At 48.6% G+C, this 17,044-nt stretch overlaps 1 protein-coding gene across 5 annotated transcripts in view; it reads left to right on the top strand.

The window, feature by feature from the left end:
- NRG2 (neuregulin 2) overlaps nt 1-17,044 on the top strand; it is a 214,173-nt gene that overhangs the window by 163,916 nt on the left and 33,213 nt on the right. For all 5 annotated transcript variants that reach the window (XM_053566453.1, XM_053566451.1, XM_053566452.1 and 2 more), the window contains exons 2-3: nt 10,227-10,398; nt 16,544-16,662. In XM_053566453.1, the coding sequence (XP_053422428.1) occupies nt 10,227-10,398; nt 16,544-16,662 (291 nt within the window). The remainder of the gene's footprint in view (nt 1-10,226; nt 10,399-16,543; nt 16,663-17,044) is intronic.

Raw genomic sequence — 17,044 nt, 5'->3', positions numbered from 1 at the left:
CCTCTCAGGGCCACGCATCAGTCATAGTCAAGCCTTTCACCTTTAATTCGTTTGCTTGGCAGTGATCAGTAAGCATCTACTCTGTGTCAGACACCAGGGACAGAGCAATGCTCCAACACATCCTCTCCTCCAGGTCCCCACAGTCTAGAAAAACAAGGACCTGGTTTGCTCCAAGGTGAGAAGCCCTAAGAAGAGCAGATTAAAGGTTCAGGGAGTCTGTGTGGGACTGCTTCTGGCTGGGTGGATTAGAGAAGGCAGTGGCATCTGAGATCTGGAGGGATTTAGATTAATAAGTGCTGCCAGTTATTAAGCTTTCTGTCTGTTCCAGGCACTGTTCTAAGTTCCTGACATATAGTACTTCCATTTAATGTAACCACAATCTTAAAAGTGGATGCAATGGCCCCCTGTTTCACAGATAAGAAAATAAAGGTTCAGAGGTAAAGTAACTTGCCTAGTTACACAAGACACTGTGCAGAGCTAGAATGAACACTGACCACCCAGCATGTGTGTCTGACTCTGCTTCCTGTTTGGGGAACAACATTTGGGAGAAGCCAGAGTTTGGGGAGCAACTAGTAATTTCATTTGCCTGGAATACATAACTCCTGAAGGGAAGTGGTTGGGGGAAATGGAGAGATGTGTTTGAGAATGAAGCCCATTTACTGACCCAGCAAGCATCACCCAAGGGCTCTGGCTACCAGGCAAGGAAGGCAGATGGCCTTTCTCTACAGATATCACAGGACCAAGGAAGTTTTTGAATGGTGGTTAGGCATACAGAGGTGAATATACCAATTGTTCGCTGCCAGGGTAGTGGCACTGGGGTGCAGCGAGCAGTGTGACCTGAACTAGGCACTGGCAGATGGTAGAGAATTATGATGGTAAAAGGCTGGTGGAAGTTGAATGGATTTGACCTTTGGGGAAAGTTGAGAGAGACACGGGGTTGTCACAGATGACAAGGTGGCTAAAAGAGGAACCCAGGAGAAAGAACAGTCTTGGGAGAGAAGATGGAGAAACTGGATTTCCACATGTCATGTTTGAGCTAGTGATTAAATACCCAGGGATGAGGCATTCATTTGGGGGTGAGTTCTTTCTATCCCCCTGGCCCTTACTAGCCTGGATAGACAACAGGACAAGGACCACACTCCCCTGAGCCCTCCCAATCCCACCCCACCCCCCAAGTGCCAAAGCAAGGGCTCTCATGCTTATAGATGAATTTGAAGGGAAAGCAGCAGAGTTTCTGGTGGCCTAAGCCCCCGGGCTCACCCCCTCATAGGGTGGGCACATGAGCCTGATCCTTACCTGCATCAGGCCTCCTAAGACCTTTCCCCTGTAACATAACATTTCTTTGCAGCCCTGTATTTTTCCTGTATCTTCAGGAACTTAAAACTCTTCTCCATCATATGTCTGTTTTGACACAAAGATGCTGTTTTTCCTTATTAATGAGGTTGGCAGACCCTCAAGAAAGAGGCCCTGAGATCACCCTGTGGCTCTGCACATATCCCAGCTTAAGAAGCCAGTTGTGTCTGTGTGTACAAGAAGCTCGCCCTTTCTCCACCTGCCCCCTGTTTTATTTCCCCAGGACCCAGGGCTTCAGAAACGACCTTCTCCAGGCAGGCTGAGGAGGGATCCCAGAGCCCTCTCTCCTTTGGGGTGGGCCTGTGTTTCCTCTCTCCTTGGCCCTTTCTGCATTCCCCACATAAGAGCAGGCCTTGCCCACCAACAGCAGGCCCTCTCCATGGAGGGTTCTTCTGGGCCAGAGCTCAAAACTTTGGCCCACAGCCCAGCCTTCCCCAATGGGGAGATTAAACAGAGTTTGGGCAAATAGTAATGGTTTTCCAGAACTGTCATCTCTGCTTTGTCCCCACCTCTGCCCCCAGCAGCTGAAGAAATGATAATGGTCAGAAGCCTTCCATCCCTCCTTAAAGAACTTTCTTCTGCTCACTCCTCTGAAATAGAGGGTGGATTTGGATGAGTCTAGATGAGTTAACTGAGGCCCAGAGAGGCTAAACTTTTTACCCAAGGGCAGACAGCTGAAAAATTGGGAGATTGGGCCAAAATCTGAATTGCCATGTCCTCAGCTGCCTCCTCTGTTTCTTCCTCCATGCCTTATCTGTTCCCGAAGCACTGGTAAGAACCCAGGGAGACTAAGCTGTCTGTGCTGAGTGCCCCTATGCCTATCCTGGCAGCTAGTTCCTGCCCTGTGGACCTAAGCAATCTCCCCCAGACATATGTGGCATGCCCTCACCTGCCCATCTCTACCACTCATGTGCCTATATATTAGGTGGTTCACCGCAGCATGGGCCTGCCTGACTCTGGGAGCTGGGCAGCTCTGTCCCTGGCTTTGACAGAGCCCTAAGGAAGCCAGAGCTTCTCTCAGGATGCCTGGTTCCTAGTACAGGGGGCTGGGATGGGCATAGTATCTGTTCTAGTGGTCAGGTCAGGGCCTGTGCATGCCCTGCTCTTAAATTGTAGGGTTGGTGTCACTGGATGGGTACTTCTGGATGAGCAGGTGAAGCTCTAAGGCAGGAACTACTTCTTTTGGTCTCTGCACTGCTGAATTTTGTCTCTTCCGCCTTCCTCTCTTTCCATCCTCCTTTACTGTGCTTCTGGCACAGCATCTGCTTCCCCTCTGTAGCTGCCATCCCAGCCAGGCCTGGGTAAGTAGTTTGCTCTCTTCCCAACCTCTGTGGGAGCCCTAACCAGAAGGCAGAGCCCAAGCTGAGGACAGTGCCATGTTGTCTTGTTCAGCACCGTATCCCCAGTGATTGATAAGTGCCTGGTATAGGGACTATTGGACATGGGTATTTGTCGGATGGATGTACTAAGAGGGCAAGGCAAGCCCAGCCACCACGTGGGCCTGGATGGCCAAGGAAATGTGGCTCAGGGAAAGACAGGAGGCCCAGCTGGGCACACACTCCCTTTGGGAGGCCTGTCTTATGAGTATCAAATGGCTCTTCTGCGGGCCATGGGGAGGATACTGTCTGCCCGTGTCACAGGGAAGGCCCTTTGTGCCCCCTTAACCCCCTGTGTTTTTTGTTTAGTTTCTTTTTTTCCTTCTCATTTGAACTTGGAGTCTATAATTAATCTCCAATAGGATGCAAACTTTGTGGGTGGGAGATGGGTGGGGAGGGGGCTGGCCACAGCCTGCCAGCAGCAGGACAGTAGGAAACTTTGATGCCAGGCAGGCTGGCTGCCTTGTCTCCAGGTGTTGCCCTGCAAAGGGGACTGCTCAGCCTTAGTCATGAGGTGAGGATCATTAACCCTTTTAAGAGTCTGCTGCCCCTGCCTCCCGGTTGCTGGGAGGAAGGCAAAGCCAGATCCGCCCTGGCGGGGTTGCCTGGCCATGTCCTGGGCGTCTGTCTTGCTCTCAGATCTCTGCAGGCTCCGCACCCACCGCCCACTGCTGAGAGGAATGAGGTCAAGCTGTTGGCAGCAGCGGCACCTCCTGGCCTCAGGGCTGGGATGTGGGAAAGGAGCAGCCTCGGTTGTTGCTGTTGTTGCTATCTTAATAAGATCCTTTCTGGGGATTGCTTGTCAAACAGATACAGGCCAGATGCCCTAGCATGGCATAATAGGAAGCAGAAGCCACCAGATGCCCATGGCCTCGCTTGTGGCAATCGTGGAGATAATGTCCTAAGGTTTTATGGAGTTCATCCTTGAGGCAAATCTTTTTGTAGAGACCTAGGCTGCTGAAGGAGATATCCCTACATCCCCACTTAAGAGAACCCTAGTCCTACTGCTCAGACAAGCATTGAATGAGGTGGCCTCTGGGCTCATTCAACCCAGGGGGTATAGGAGCTCAGTGGAGCAGACTTGGTCCAAGGTGGAGACATTAGGGAATGGTAGAGTTTCCCCAGTGCCCAAGGGCTCACCTAGACTATCAACTTGCTGCCGGCCCCTCCACCTGTGGGGCATGAACAGCCACAGGATGCCGGGTGTCAATGGTGATCACACGCTCAGGATGCTGGGAATTTCTACCTCCTTCTTGCACACATAGATCTTTTTCTTGCTTTTATCTGATGCCTCACATCTGTCTACTATCCTCTACACTGGACCTTTGAGAATCTCTTTTCTGTGTGGGGAAATACATACAAACTCTTGGGACTGCTGCTCCTCCCTTTGGCCACAAAGCTGAATTTATAGAGAAGGTCATTGCAGTATTGTTAATACTAGGAGAACATTGGAGACCACCTAGAAAATTCATCTGAACAATGAAATGCGGCCCTTAAAATGTTTTAGATTTGTATTTCTGGACTTAGAAAAATGTTTTTGTAATATCTTGACTTAAAAAAATAGGATATAAAGCATTTTAGACAGAAAAGTCTTTTAGAAGATATTTGAAAATGCCCACAGTGGTTTTCTTTCTGATGGTAATTGAATTGGTTTAAATATGCCTTTTTTCCCTTACTTATATAATTTTTCTCCAACAAAAATGTATTTCTTGTGTAACAAAACAATAACAAGCTGAACTCCTGGAAGTAGGGGAAAGGTACTCCATATATGGCTAGATCATTTCTGCCTAGGACAAAGCATAGAACCCAGCTATAGAAGACGCTCAATAAATACATGCTGACAGAGTGGGGACAAGTGCCTGCCCACTGTGTTCCTTCAGCTCTTGCCTTGGCAGATATTATCTGTCCCAGGAAGCCTGTTCCTCTGCTTGCTTCAGCTCTGTCCCCAAGACACTCTTGGCAGACAGCATGGCAGTCCCCATAACCACACACTAGTATTGCATTCTGGACCCTGAGTTATGAAACAGACATGAATACTAGACCCACCTCAGAGAGAGTGTCCAGGTGAGGGACTAGAGCTAGCCCAGTCTGAGGCCCCATGACAGCTGTCTCCAGGTACACAGAGGTCTGCTGTGCGAACAGCCTTTGGGGCTTGTCCCAGGTGACCCACAGGCTGGTATTGAATCTGATGGCTGAAAGATACATGGTGAGAAACAATGGTGGCTCAGGATAAGAATGAGCTTAAAATGCAGAAAGTAAGATCAGATCATCCCCCAGCTTGTAAGCCTCCGATGCCTTCCTATCATACCTATAAAACAAATCCAGGGCCATCTTGAGGAGGTCACCCTGCTTGCTGGTGAAAGCCTGGCAAGGTGCTGGGCCCAAGAGTGAGGGTGTGGCAGTCCTCTGGGCATTGTTGCAAGGCCATCTGGCATGAATTCTTCTCTTTCCTGCCACCTGAGCTGCTTTCACTGTCCTTTACCCCTAAGGATATTTCCTGATTGGAATAAAAAAAGAAAAAGGTCTACAAGTTTTGCCTGACCCTGGCTTTTAAGGAGCTGTGAACTAGGATTTCCATGAGCAAGGACCAGGACTAGAAGCTGCTAGAGTAGGAAACAGGGCTTTCAGCATCTCAGACAATTCTTGTGAGGAACCATTAAGAGCTATAAAAGAAAAGAACATGGCATGATTCAAATGTATGGTTATTTTTATTTTGTCATCCTTTAGACCAGTGCTATCCAATGGAAATATAATGCAATCCACATATATAATTTTAAAACTTTCTAATAGGCACATAAAAATTAAAAAATAAAATAAAATAACACATGCAAAACAAATCCAGACTTCTCATCCTGGCTTGCACTGCCCCATCTCACCTGGGCCCTGCCTACCTCTCCAAGCTTCCCTCTTCCACTATCTTCCAGTCACATAGGCTTCTTTTAGTCCCATGAACTAACTGCACTCATTGCCACCTTAGGGCCTTTATCCAGCCACTTATTACTGTCTCATATTTTCTATTGCTTATTTGTTTATCTATCCCTCTCACTAAATTCAAGCTCTGTAAGAGCAGAATGCTTATCTCTCTGGTATATCCAGTGCCCAGAACAGTGCCTGGCATGGTTGAATAAATGAGTTCATTGGAAATTAATTGAATGGATGAATGAGGAACAAGTAAACTACATGGGTTGTTCTGAAGTGAGTGGACTATTAAGAAGTGGCTACTAAGTCAAAGCATATTCTCACTACGAGGAATGGGCTCCTTGTTATCGGGCACATGGGCCTATGTTTTATATTACTGGCAGGGAACAGCTTTGGAGCTCCCAGTTCCTCTTGCCCTCTGAATTAGCATCGTGACTGCAGTTTCTGGAGTCAGTCTCTATATAACATACTCACCTACCCCATCACTATCACAGGCTCATTGCAGAGGATTGCACCAGAACTCATGTCAGGAAACAAGGTAGTAGAGTGACTACTTCTTCCTCCCACCAAGTATCATCCCCATCCCCACCCTGGCTCTTTGGGAGGGAGGCAGTCCATGATGGGAGAGGGAGGGAATTCCCTTGTTTCAAATTGCAAGAAAGATCAACACAGGCCAAGTGGGGGAAGGGCACACTTAGAACCTGAGAAGAGCTCTCTCTGTGCCCAGCTCATAAGAGCAGGAAGTGTGGACTAGTTGGAGGTCATCACTTGACCAAGAGGTTAGATCACTAGCTGTCAACCCAACCTTAGAGCAAAGCCACCTGTGAATATGTGTTCAGTTGGTAACTATGTGGTTCCAATATAGTTCCTATATTGTTCATCCCCAGGTTATGAACCATATAGGTTCTATAGCTGTGTTCTTTTTTTTTTTTTGTAGAGACAGAGTCTCACTTTATGGCCCTTGGTAGAGTGCCGTGGCCTCACATAGCTCACAGCAACCTCCAACTCCTGGGCTTAAGCGATTCTCTTGCCTCAGCCTCCCAAGTAGCTGGGACTACAGGCGCCCGCCACAACGCCCGGCTATTTTTTGTTTGCAGTTTGGCCGGGGCCGGGTTTGAACCCGCTACCCTCGGTATATGGGGCCAGCGCCCTACCGACTGAGCCACAGGCGCCGCCCTATAGCTGTGTTCTTAAGTTGAAACTGTATGTAAGTTGGAACAGGTGCATTTCCATGTTTCCTGTAACAGCCTCCATTTGTAACTGTAGTATGGACTTACTGTAATAGTCTCCATTTTTAAGTGCTAGTTGGATATAAGTTGGATATTTGTAACTTGGAGACTGCCTGAATGTGCACTTTCCTGTGTGTATGTTGTATTTCAAAGAAATTTAGAAACACACCTGAGGAGCACTTTAAAGCACACATACCTGGACCCACAGACCGGTTCTGCTTCAGAATACCTATGATATGTCCCAGGCACCCTCCGGAGTTTTAAAGCTTCCCAGGTGATCTTGTTGCATCCAGGGTTAAGGACTATGACAAGGAGCACAGGAAGGTGGGAGGAGGTGTAGGTAAGGGAAGGAAGCTGAGACAGGACTTCAATCACACTTAGAATAATGGAGTTCCAGAAACCTCAACAAGTTGACAAGTTAATATACATAAAACCTCTGGGTGGCCCCTCCAAAAAAACAGAGCCAGCATTATAAAATGTGAGAAGCAGGTAATTGTGGGGCAGGGGGGAACATTGTAGAAAAGATTAATAGCCTTAATATTTATAAAGAGCTCTTACACATCAGTAAGAAGATGAGCATTCAATAGAAAAACAGACTGCAGACATGAACAGGCAATTCAGAAAGAAGAAATACAATGGGCCAATACACTTACGAAAATGTTCAGCCTCATCAGTAATCAAATAAATGCAAATTAAAACAACAAAGAGACGTTATCTTTTGCCTAGCTAATTGGCAAAGATTAAAGACACGATAATACCTTATGTTGGTGAGGGTGTGGAAAAAACAGGCACTGTCCTTCACTGGGGGGTGGGGGGGAGCACAAATTGGTGCAACCTTTCCAGAGGGCAGTTTGGCAATGTGCAAAGCTGAGAAAGATTGCGTACCCTTTGACGCAGCAATTCCACTTTTAAGAAGATTGCCTTAGGAAATAATTGTGGATAATAATAACAGTAATAGCTAACCTTTATTAAATGCTCTCTGCGTGCCAGGCTCTACATGCATTATCTCATATAATCCCTACAGCCATCATCCCATGAGGTAGAAGCTATTATTTATCACCGGTATTTTGCAGCGGAGGAAACTGAGGAGCTACAGAATTAAGTCAATGACCTGAGGACACAAAGCTAACAAGTAGCACAGCCTGTGTTTGAACACAGGCTGAGTCTAGAGCCATATTTCCCATAGAGCTATGGATGCGAGATGTAGCTGCAAAGATGTCACTGTGGGGGGTTATTTGTAATGGGAGGGTGAGAGTGGGGACATGATAAATGCCCCAGAACAGGAATCAATTGCATAAGTTATGATATGCCCATATGGGAATATTATGCAACCATGAAATAAATGCTGTAGAAAAAAAAATGTGTGTGAATACTGGGTTTTGGGTTTTTTGTTTTTTTCCTTTGTATGCACATGAAAGATCTCTGAAAAGATGTCAAAAGAACTAGTAAAATTAGTTGCCTCCTGGAAAGGCAACTGTGTGGCTGCAGTCAGAAGTTAGAAGGATTTGTTTTGAAAGCCATATACCATTTTTCACTTCTGGAATTTTGAATCCTGTTAATACATTATTAACTATGTATCTGTAAATATATATGTTATGTTATAGAATGTGTTCCACATACTTTTATTTCCTTGAAATGCTACTAAATGTTCCAAGAAAAAAAGTTTCAAGGCTCTTACTTAGAGAATGATACTGAAGTGAATAAAGATACTTCTTTAACTTTGTTTGCCCACATGTTCTCCAAAGTGATTTACTCATGGAACTCTCTTTTCAAATAATATCTATTTTCATCTCTCCCTATATTGATGTCTTACAGAAATCAGTTTGGAAAATGTGGTTATTAATATTTAACACCAAGGTGAAAGGGTTACATTGTTTCCTTAAATGAAAAAAATATTATTGGCACTAATCTCATTTTGTTTAAAAAAGGTGTGTGTTGTTTGTATGTGTGCATGTGTTTGGGTGTGTCATTTGTGAGTACTGGGATAATGAATAGTTTTGTTTTCTTTTTATCCATTGTATTTTTTTAATTTTCTAAAATGAACAAAACTATTTCACAAGAATCATTGTGTAAGCCTGTGTAATACATTTTTAAAGGCTTTCTTTCTGTATTCGCTCTGTTCCCTGCACCCAACTTTCATCTACTCCTTACTTAAAAGGACCAGCTCAAGGTTAAGTTCAATGAGGGGACACCTATGCCTATGTCTAGCCAGGCCCTCTTGCTTGCCTTTCTCTAAAGCCAGCTCTGGTCCATTGCCAGAGCTCTGAGTTGCAAATGAAAGGACCAATGGTTTAAACAGGGCCAGTCAGTCCCAAGACACTTCTCTGGCTCCAGAAAACCCTCCCTTCTCTGTCGGGAGGATTTTGATTATCTCACAGAGATGAGGCTGCAAAAGTAGGCACTAGCCTGCCACCAGCCTGATGCATTACAAATCCAGATACCTGGGCTTTGGTCCCAGCATGGTGGCTGCCTGGCTGTGTGGCTTCAGTCAAGTTTCTTGACCTCTCTGAATCTCATCTTTACCATCAGTATAACTCTCATCTTACAGAACTCAGGGACAAAATGAGAACATGCATGAAGGTATTATATTTCCTGTAAAGGGCTATACCAATGGAAATTATTATACATTCCAGCAGGGAGCACTGGTTCACCCTTACCTTCCTGAGAACAGTGACTTTTTTTTTTTTTTTTTAAAGCTTCAGTGAGGAGAAAGAGGAACAAGGAGGTAAAGCATGGGAGACTAGGGCATGTGGAAATGGAATGGTGCTTAAGAAAAATGAGAAAAACTTGGCATTCAAAATTCTGCATCTGCAACTGGGCCTGTGCCCACTAGTACAACCCCATGGCTTGTACCCATGATTTTAGATGACAATACTGAAGTTAGGGAGATCTGGGTTTGAATCCAAGCTGTATCACTTCTTCTTTAGGGAAGTGACTTTACTATTCTGAGCCTTGGTTTTCCCATCTATAGGTGGGTTCAATCATTGCAGTGAATTCATGGGGATATTGTGAAGATTTCATAAGCTAATGTAAAGCTTCATTCCAGGCATGAAGAAAACTCTCCATAAGCAGTAGCTATATTGTTTTCTTTCTTCTTTTTTATTTATTATTAAATCATAGCTGTGTACATTAATGTAATCATGGGGCACCATACACTGGTTTTATATACCGCTATATTGTTATTGCGGACTCTGTTGAATTAAACCAGGAAAAATGACAAGGGGCAGTTCCCAAGCTCACCCCTTCCCTCCCCAGTTCTAGCCTGAAGACAGTGGCCTTTACCCCCAACTACTCATGCTTGGTGCTGCCCCATCACCACCCACTCACCTACCTGCCTTGTACCCCACAGCCACCCGGCCCAAGCTGAAGAAGATGAAAAGCCAGACAGGACAGGTGGGTGAGAAGCAATCGCTAAAGTGCGAGGCAGCAGCCGGTAACCCTCAGCCCTCCTACCGTTGGTTCAAGGATGGCAAGGAACTCAACCGCAGCAGAGACATCCGCATCAAGTATGGCAATGGCAGGTGAGCAACACCCAGCCTGCCCTCCATCCAACCAGGTGCCTCCCTTTTCCTGAGAGTGGAGCAGAGTCCAAGACTGTGCCCTCAGATGCTCCCATAGAACTGGTCTCAGCCCTTCTCCACACTCCCCTCCCTTCCAACTCCCAGCCTTCTCCCTGCAGCATTAAGCAATTAACATCTCAGGATGGTTGAAGACAATTTGATTGTCAAGTTCAGCTTTACCAGTGGAAGTTCCTGCTTGTCCCTAAAACTCAAAGGACCTGCCACAGTATCTAAAAGTCCCATCATTTGGCAGTGTTTGGTGAAAGACCCTGACTTCAGCCAGAATGCCTCTAGGAGGTCACAGTGGGCTGGTTTCTCAGCTTAGCAAGCTGTCACTTGCCAAAGAGCTAAGTAAAGGGAAGGGAACATAACTTTGATTGGTGTTGGGGGAGTCTGTACCTCAGACAGTTTCCCCCTGTGACATGAGAATTGTCTTTAATCTTAAATCAACATTCCAGGGAAATGAATCAGAAGTCCCTGAGTCCCCAGGCTGTGGAAGATGACCTCTCTTCTATCTTGGGTTGTTCAGGCAGGAACTTCAGGCAACAGAGAAGCCTGAAGTCCAAAGGCAGGCCACCACCTCTCTCCCACCTCTCAAGGACAAAAAAAGGGAAAACTTCCACCTGCCAACAGAACAGATGTATAGCTTGATCTGTGCTCTGTTGGCTCTGGGCACCAGGTAGACCTCCCTCTCTTACTGAAGCACTCTGCAGCATTTTCTGTCCCTCCAGAGTGGATTACAACCACCCCCTTCCTGGTTGTCATTTTCCTCCTTACCACCCCCTTGCAAAATGCAAGTGAGAATGATTTTAGAAAATACCCAAACTGTCCCACCACAGAAAGTGATGGAAAGAAGGCCTGGGGTCAGTTGCTCATGGTTGCTGTGTGGCCCTGGATATCCACATCCTGCCTCTGGGCCTTAGTCTCTGAAACCTGTGGAGGAGGATGTGGGAGTCTGGAGACTGGGAGCTGCTTCCGGTTCTGGCTCTACTTCCAAAAGTGGTGAGCAAAGATAGAACTGATCACCCTAGAAAGTGGTCCAGGCAGAAAACAGAAAGCAATTTAGGACTGTTTTATTTAGATCAAAGATCTGTTGGTGAAAGAATGCTGCTTCCTAAGGAAATTGCAGGTGCCACTGTGGCAGGACAGGGGAGGGTAGTGTGTCCCAAATCTACAGCACTAGCAAGAAATTCAGGCTACCCACCCATCTCACCTTCTGAGGCTACCCTGCCCCTTCCAACTGCCCTTCCAAGACTGTTTCCAAGCTGGGGAGAAGAATGAACAGGCTTCTCCGAGCTGGAGCCTTTGGGGCCCCTCTCCCTCCTGTCCTCTACTTCACTGAGAACAGAAATCAGGAAGAAGCTCCTTCTTCCCCCCTCATTACTCCCAAACATGCCCACCGCCTGCCTATCCTCCTCCCACCCCTATCCTGCACCATATACTCACCCTCGGCCCGTGCTCTCACACTCCCCCACACGCGTGAACATACACACCCTCGGAGCCCCAGTACCACCAACTCACTCCTTTCTCTGGTAACTTGAGCTTTCTCTCCCTGCCAGCACACCCACACCCATGGCTTTTCTTCTCAAATGCTTTCCCTCCATACTGCTGTTCCCATGTTCTCCAGCTGTTGCCCCCCTCACTTCTTCCCTCTACCACATTGTGAAGTCAGGGAGGAAGTTCAGTTCACACTCTCTCACACTCCACCTCACTCTTTACCCTGCTGGAATCTGTCTTTTAAATATATCTGCAATCTCTCCATGGCTGCAGCCCTTGAGAAACCCTGACAACCTCTGAGCTCCCTGGCCCCAGGTCTCCAGGTCTCTCAGCCGCCTCGGCCTGGGTCCACCTGCTCCCTTGGCCCTGCGGTACTCTTCCTGGTCCTCCTGTGAGCCCAGCCACTCTCTGTCAGTTGCCATCAGTGCTGCAACTTGACTGAATTTTGGCCCTCTTTCTTCTCCTTCCTCCCTCTCCACCTGTGAGTGACTTCACCTTCTTGATGACTTTTTTATCTGAGTTCCAGACCCATGCTGGACAAAACAGAAGGTACAACCCTGAGATGCCTCAGAGATATTTCCGACTCAGAATGCCCAAGCTAGCCTCTTCTCCTCTCTCTCCATGTGCCCCCATCAGCTACAACACAGCAACACTCCCTGCTGCTCAACACCTGTCCCCTTGCCTTCCCTCCAGGGGGTACATCTCTGGAAGGAGGCACCCTTCTCCCTGCTCTCCCTGCCTCTGGCATCTTTTCCTCCACTCTCCCACACTTGGCCACTCCCCACCTTTTCAGGCCTGTAGGCCCCTTTGCAAATTCATTTTGGTATTTAACCTATCTGTATGGAGTATAAACTATGTGCCAGGCACTCTGCTGGAGGCTCAGGATACCAGTGAACAAAATAGACCTGGTGCCTACCTTTACAAGCCACTAGTCTAACTTGCAGTACAGAATCTGGTAGAAGTCTCAACCCTTTCTTCAGAGAAAAATGTGGCTTATGCCCTCAGTCTGCTTGCAATTCTAGAAACCCACAGTCACTAACTCTGTAAGTGCCTGAAGGGGATGATCTTCTAATGTGGACACATCCGATGATCCATTCATGACTTGACAGATCTTGAGAGCCTGCTGTATGCCAGGCACAGCCTTCGGGCTCTTCCAACTCTCCTCCTCCTGGCCTACAAGTCACTGCCCTGCTGTTTCCTGACACAGCTGTACTCCTTACCGCTGGTCTTTCCCTCATGACCCTGGACTTGGGCCTAATCTGTTCCCTGTGCTGGCAGCTCCCCTTCCTTCTTGTCACAACAAAGTTCTCCAAGGCCCAGGTTAAATGTCATATCTCTGAGACAGCATCCTCAGCCCTGATAGCAGCCGTCACTGTCTCCTCCTTAGGTGCCTTAGACGTGGCTTCACTGCATTGTCAAGGTCTCTGTCTCTCTTCACGTGAGAGAGTCTCAAAGGCTGAGACCCTGCCCCATATATTCCCTCCTCCCCTTAGGGCCTGGCAGATAGCTCTATATACAGTTCTGAATTGATGAGAATCTTTCATGGCCCTCATCTCCTGGGTGCAGGGTCCCACCAGAGCTGGGCAGCAGGCCTTTTGAATTGTCCTAGTCTCCTCTTGAAGCCTTGGTTTCATCTGATGAATAGGTTACCCAATCCAGAAACAGGGCCTGGCCCAGTCTTCTCCTGGGTATTAGGGACCCCTAAGAACCTGGAGTTTCTCCCTGCATTCTACCTGTCAGGGCCCTACCCCATTTGCTACATCCTGAAACTTCCTTGTTCTACCTGTCCTGCCCCTGGGCTCTGAGCAGGGAACTGTTAGCGGTGGAGGACAGGGAACTTCTGATTCCCTGTGACCAAGGTGCTCTCAGAGTGACTCAGAGGGAGCTGCCACCTCCATGCACTACCCACCTGCACATTGTACACACCTCGCCTGGCACAGGGGCAGGAGCAGGAGTCTCCTTTCTTGTAAAATCTGTCCTCTCTGCCTGAATGGCAGTTAGCCCCCAGCTTTCTAGCACATTGCCTGCCCAAGCCACACTCTGGGCATTTCTGTTGGCCCACAGAGAACCCCTCCCCAGTGGGTGCTGTCTCTCTCTGGGCCTGCTGCACTGAGACATCTTGCCCAAGCCTTCCTATGCCAGGAGAAAACTGCCCCCCAAGCCCTGGGCACAGGGCCTTCCCCTGCAGAACCTCATGTTCCCTTATTTATGAGGGGCAGGCTGAAACAGGCCCCTCGAGCAGGCAGGGGGAGGTAGGTGCTGAGGAAAATGTGGAGGATGCAGCCGCCTAGATCCCATCTCTGCCAGCAGAGAACCAGCTGGGGAAGGAGGGGAGGGGCAACCAACATGGGGCAGCCCTGGGTCAGCGTAGCGATGGGGCACCCGGAGCGCAGTGCAGCTCCCAACCTGCCAGGAAGGCAGGACAGACCTGAATCCTCAGGGCTCCCTACTGGAGCTAGGAGTGCAGAGAATAAGGCAGTGGTCCCAGCTCCTCCAGGGACCCCCCCTTCAGCTCTACCCAGAGTCCCTTGTATATCTCTGAGGCCTGCCTCCCTGAGGTCACCAAGCAGCCAGTAAACCAAGATGCCAGCAGCCAGCAAAGCCCGAGTCCTTGTTTCTGTTCCCTTGCCTCTTTCTTATTCCTCAAAGGACAGGGGCTCTCCCAGAGCACTAACCCTCCTTTTTATAGGTCTCACACACCTAGATGTATGAGCCCATCCTTACAATCCAGGCTCTTTTCCCTTCAAATACCCTGTGGGTCTCGCACTGCCTTGTCCTGCTACTGCTGCATCTGACATGTGTAAGGAAAGCCCCTTTGAGTTCAGCTGTGGGTGACAAGACGGGTCTGGCTCTGGGTCCCCCAAGCAGTGACTTCTGACTTCTGACCCTCAGATGGTCCACTGCCCAGCTCAGCCAGTGTACAGGGAAGTGCGAGAAGCCTTGTCCCAGGGAAACTTGGGTTTGTGGCATCTAATTAGGCTGGAGCAAAGAAGAAGCTGTCTCAGTCAGAGGGGCCTCCAGGCTCTGCTTAATGAAGTGAACAAACTCTAATTGACAGAAGAGGGCTGTGGGCAAGCACCAGACCAAGGAGATAGAGGCCAGCTTATGCCAGGAAGAGTAGGCATATTCAAGCAGCTGTCGCCACGTCAGTGAGGACATCACCACAGCAATAGGGTCGACCGATAAGACAACTTTATAGCATTCGGTCGAGAGGCTCTTAGGGTGAGGATGTCTGGGAAGAGGCTCACCCCCAGAGGCAGAAGCAGAGCCCAGGTGGGGATTGTGGGCCAGTTTGCATCTCCTCGGCCATCAGCCCAGCCTCTCTGCTTGCCTCCCCCTTTCCTCTTTACCCCATCAGCTTCATGGCTCAGCTTTATGTCCCTGGGGCGCAGGGCAATGACAGCTCCACTGCCCTTCCTCATATGCCACCCCCATATCGACCTACTTCACATAGTCTGAGAATCTGATTTTTCAATTCAGCACTAAAAAGAAGAGGAGATTACATTATGTAAAGAAATGTTCATGCACGTCTTGCTTCTCCTGGGGACTAGGTTGGGATCCTACCCTTATCCCAATCTCATACTGGCCCCTGGAGGGCATTTGGGAAGAGGGAGAGGTGGAAGCTGTCAACAGTCCTTTATAGAGGCCAAACATCCTGGGGTAGGTACTGGAAACTCTTAGAAGGAAAGAGAGGTTTGAATAGGGTTTCAGAATGAAGAGGGGAATATGGCCAGGTGCCCTGGGATCACAGCCCTGGAGAGTCCTGCCCTATGTCCACAAGTCTCAGCACACAGGGCCTGTGTACAGAGCTCTCCAAGACGGGGCTAACCCCAGCTTCAAGCTCCTAGAGATAGCCCTCATCCTCACCAACTGCAGCTCCTGGTTCACTTCTTCTGTTGCCTTACTGGGTGCCCTTGGCCATGTCAGGAAGCTTCTCTAGGGCTCAGTTTTCCCATCTGTAAGAAAAGAATGCCCAGATTGGCCCTCAGGATCAAGCCCAGGATCTTTTTTGTTCCCTGAGATATACAAACTCCTGGCACACAGAAGGTGCTCAGGCAGTATTAGTTGAATGAATGAATGAGTAAACGAATGAAACAAAAGCCCCTCAAAGAGACCATAAAGTGTCCCTTAGTGGCAGGGCTGATTTGAAGGCAAGGGAGAGCCACAGGTTTGGATGGAAGTCTGGGCACAGTTGCCATGAGGACCTGTCAGACAGCAGCTCTTCAGGTATCTGTGTATCCACAGTGACAGGCTGCTGGTGCTTAGAGAGGACAAGCTGGCTGGGAATGATGGAGATGGCCACGTGACTTCCAAAGGGGCCTCCCCCAGAAAATGTTAGAGAAGTGTGTGTTAGGAATTATAGATTTAGAATGTGTGAGTAGCCATGAGCCCCACCCTGTGTTGTCCTGAGGGCCCAGGTCTTCCTGCACTGCAGGAATTTGTGTTCCACCAGGACCTGGGAACTGGCCGTGCTGAGGAGATCTACCTCCCCATCCAACCTGCATAGCCACTGTGGCCGTGTGGGGAGAGGTGACCTCTGAGTGACCACTGGGGAGTCACAGCCAGCCCTGGCTCACACTTCTTCCTCTCTTATCTCCTCCCTAACCAGAAAGAACTCACGACTACAGTTCAACAAGGTGAAGGTGGAGGACGCTGGGGAGTACGTCTGTGAGGCCGAGAACATCCTGGGGAAGGACACCGTCCGGGGCCGGCTCCATGTCAACAGCGGTAGGTGGGCCCCCAACGAAGGGAAGGGTCCTAGAGAGGTTTGGCACAGCAAGCCAGCTGCCCCCAGACCTGGGGCCACACGTGATCCATCTTGCACTCAACTCCTCTCCCTCCTGCTGCTGCCGTATCAAGCCCTAAATCTCAGTCGATTCAGAGAAATGCAGTCGAAGCATAAATGTTTAGCTTTGTTATCTGGGCCTGGAAGAGCCGCCAGCTCTCATTTTAAATACCCTGAAAACTAAATATTTTGAAATCAAGAGGTGGGGGTGGGGGAAAGGATATTTTTAGAAGGCAATTATAGGAGGCTGTGCTGCCAGGAGTGGGGCTAAGGGGAGAGGCAGGCTGGGGGCGTGCGCAAGCACACTGCCTGCTGCCTGCTGCC

This window comes from Nycticebus coucang, chromosome 17, assembly GCF_027406575.1.
Source record: "Nycticebus coucang isolate mNycCou1 chromosome 17, mNycCou1.pri, whole genome shotgun sequence".
NCBI classification, from domain to species: domain Eukaryota; kingdom Metazoa; phylum Chordata; class Mammalia; order Primates; family Lorisidae; genus Nycticebus; species Nycticebus coucang.
Note: the sequence above shows the minus strand (reverse complement) of the source record. Positions and strands in the feature narration are given on the sequence as shown.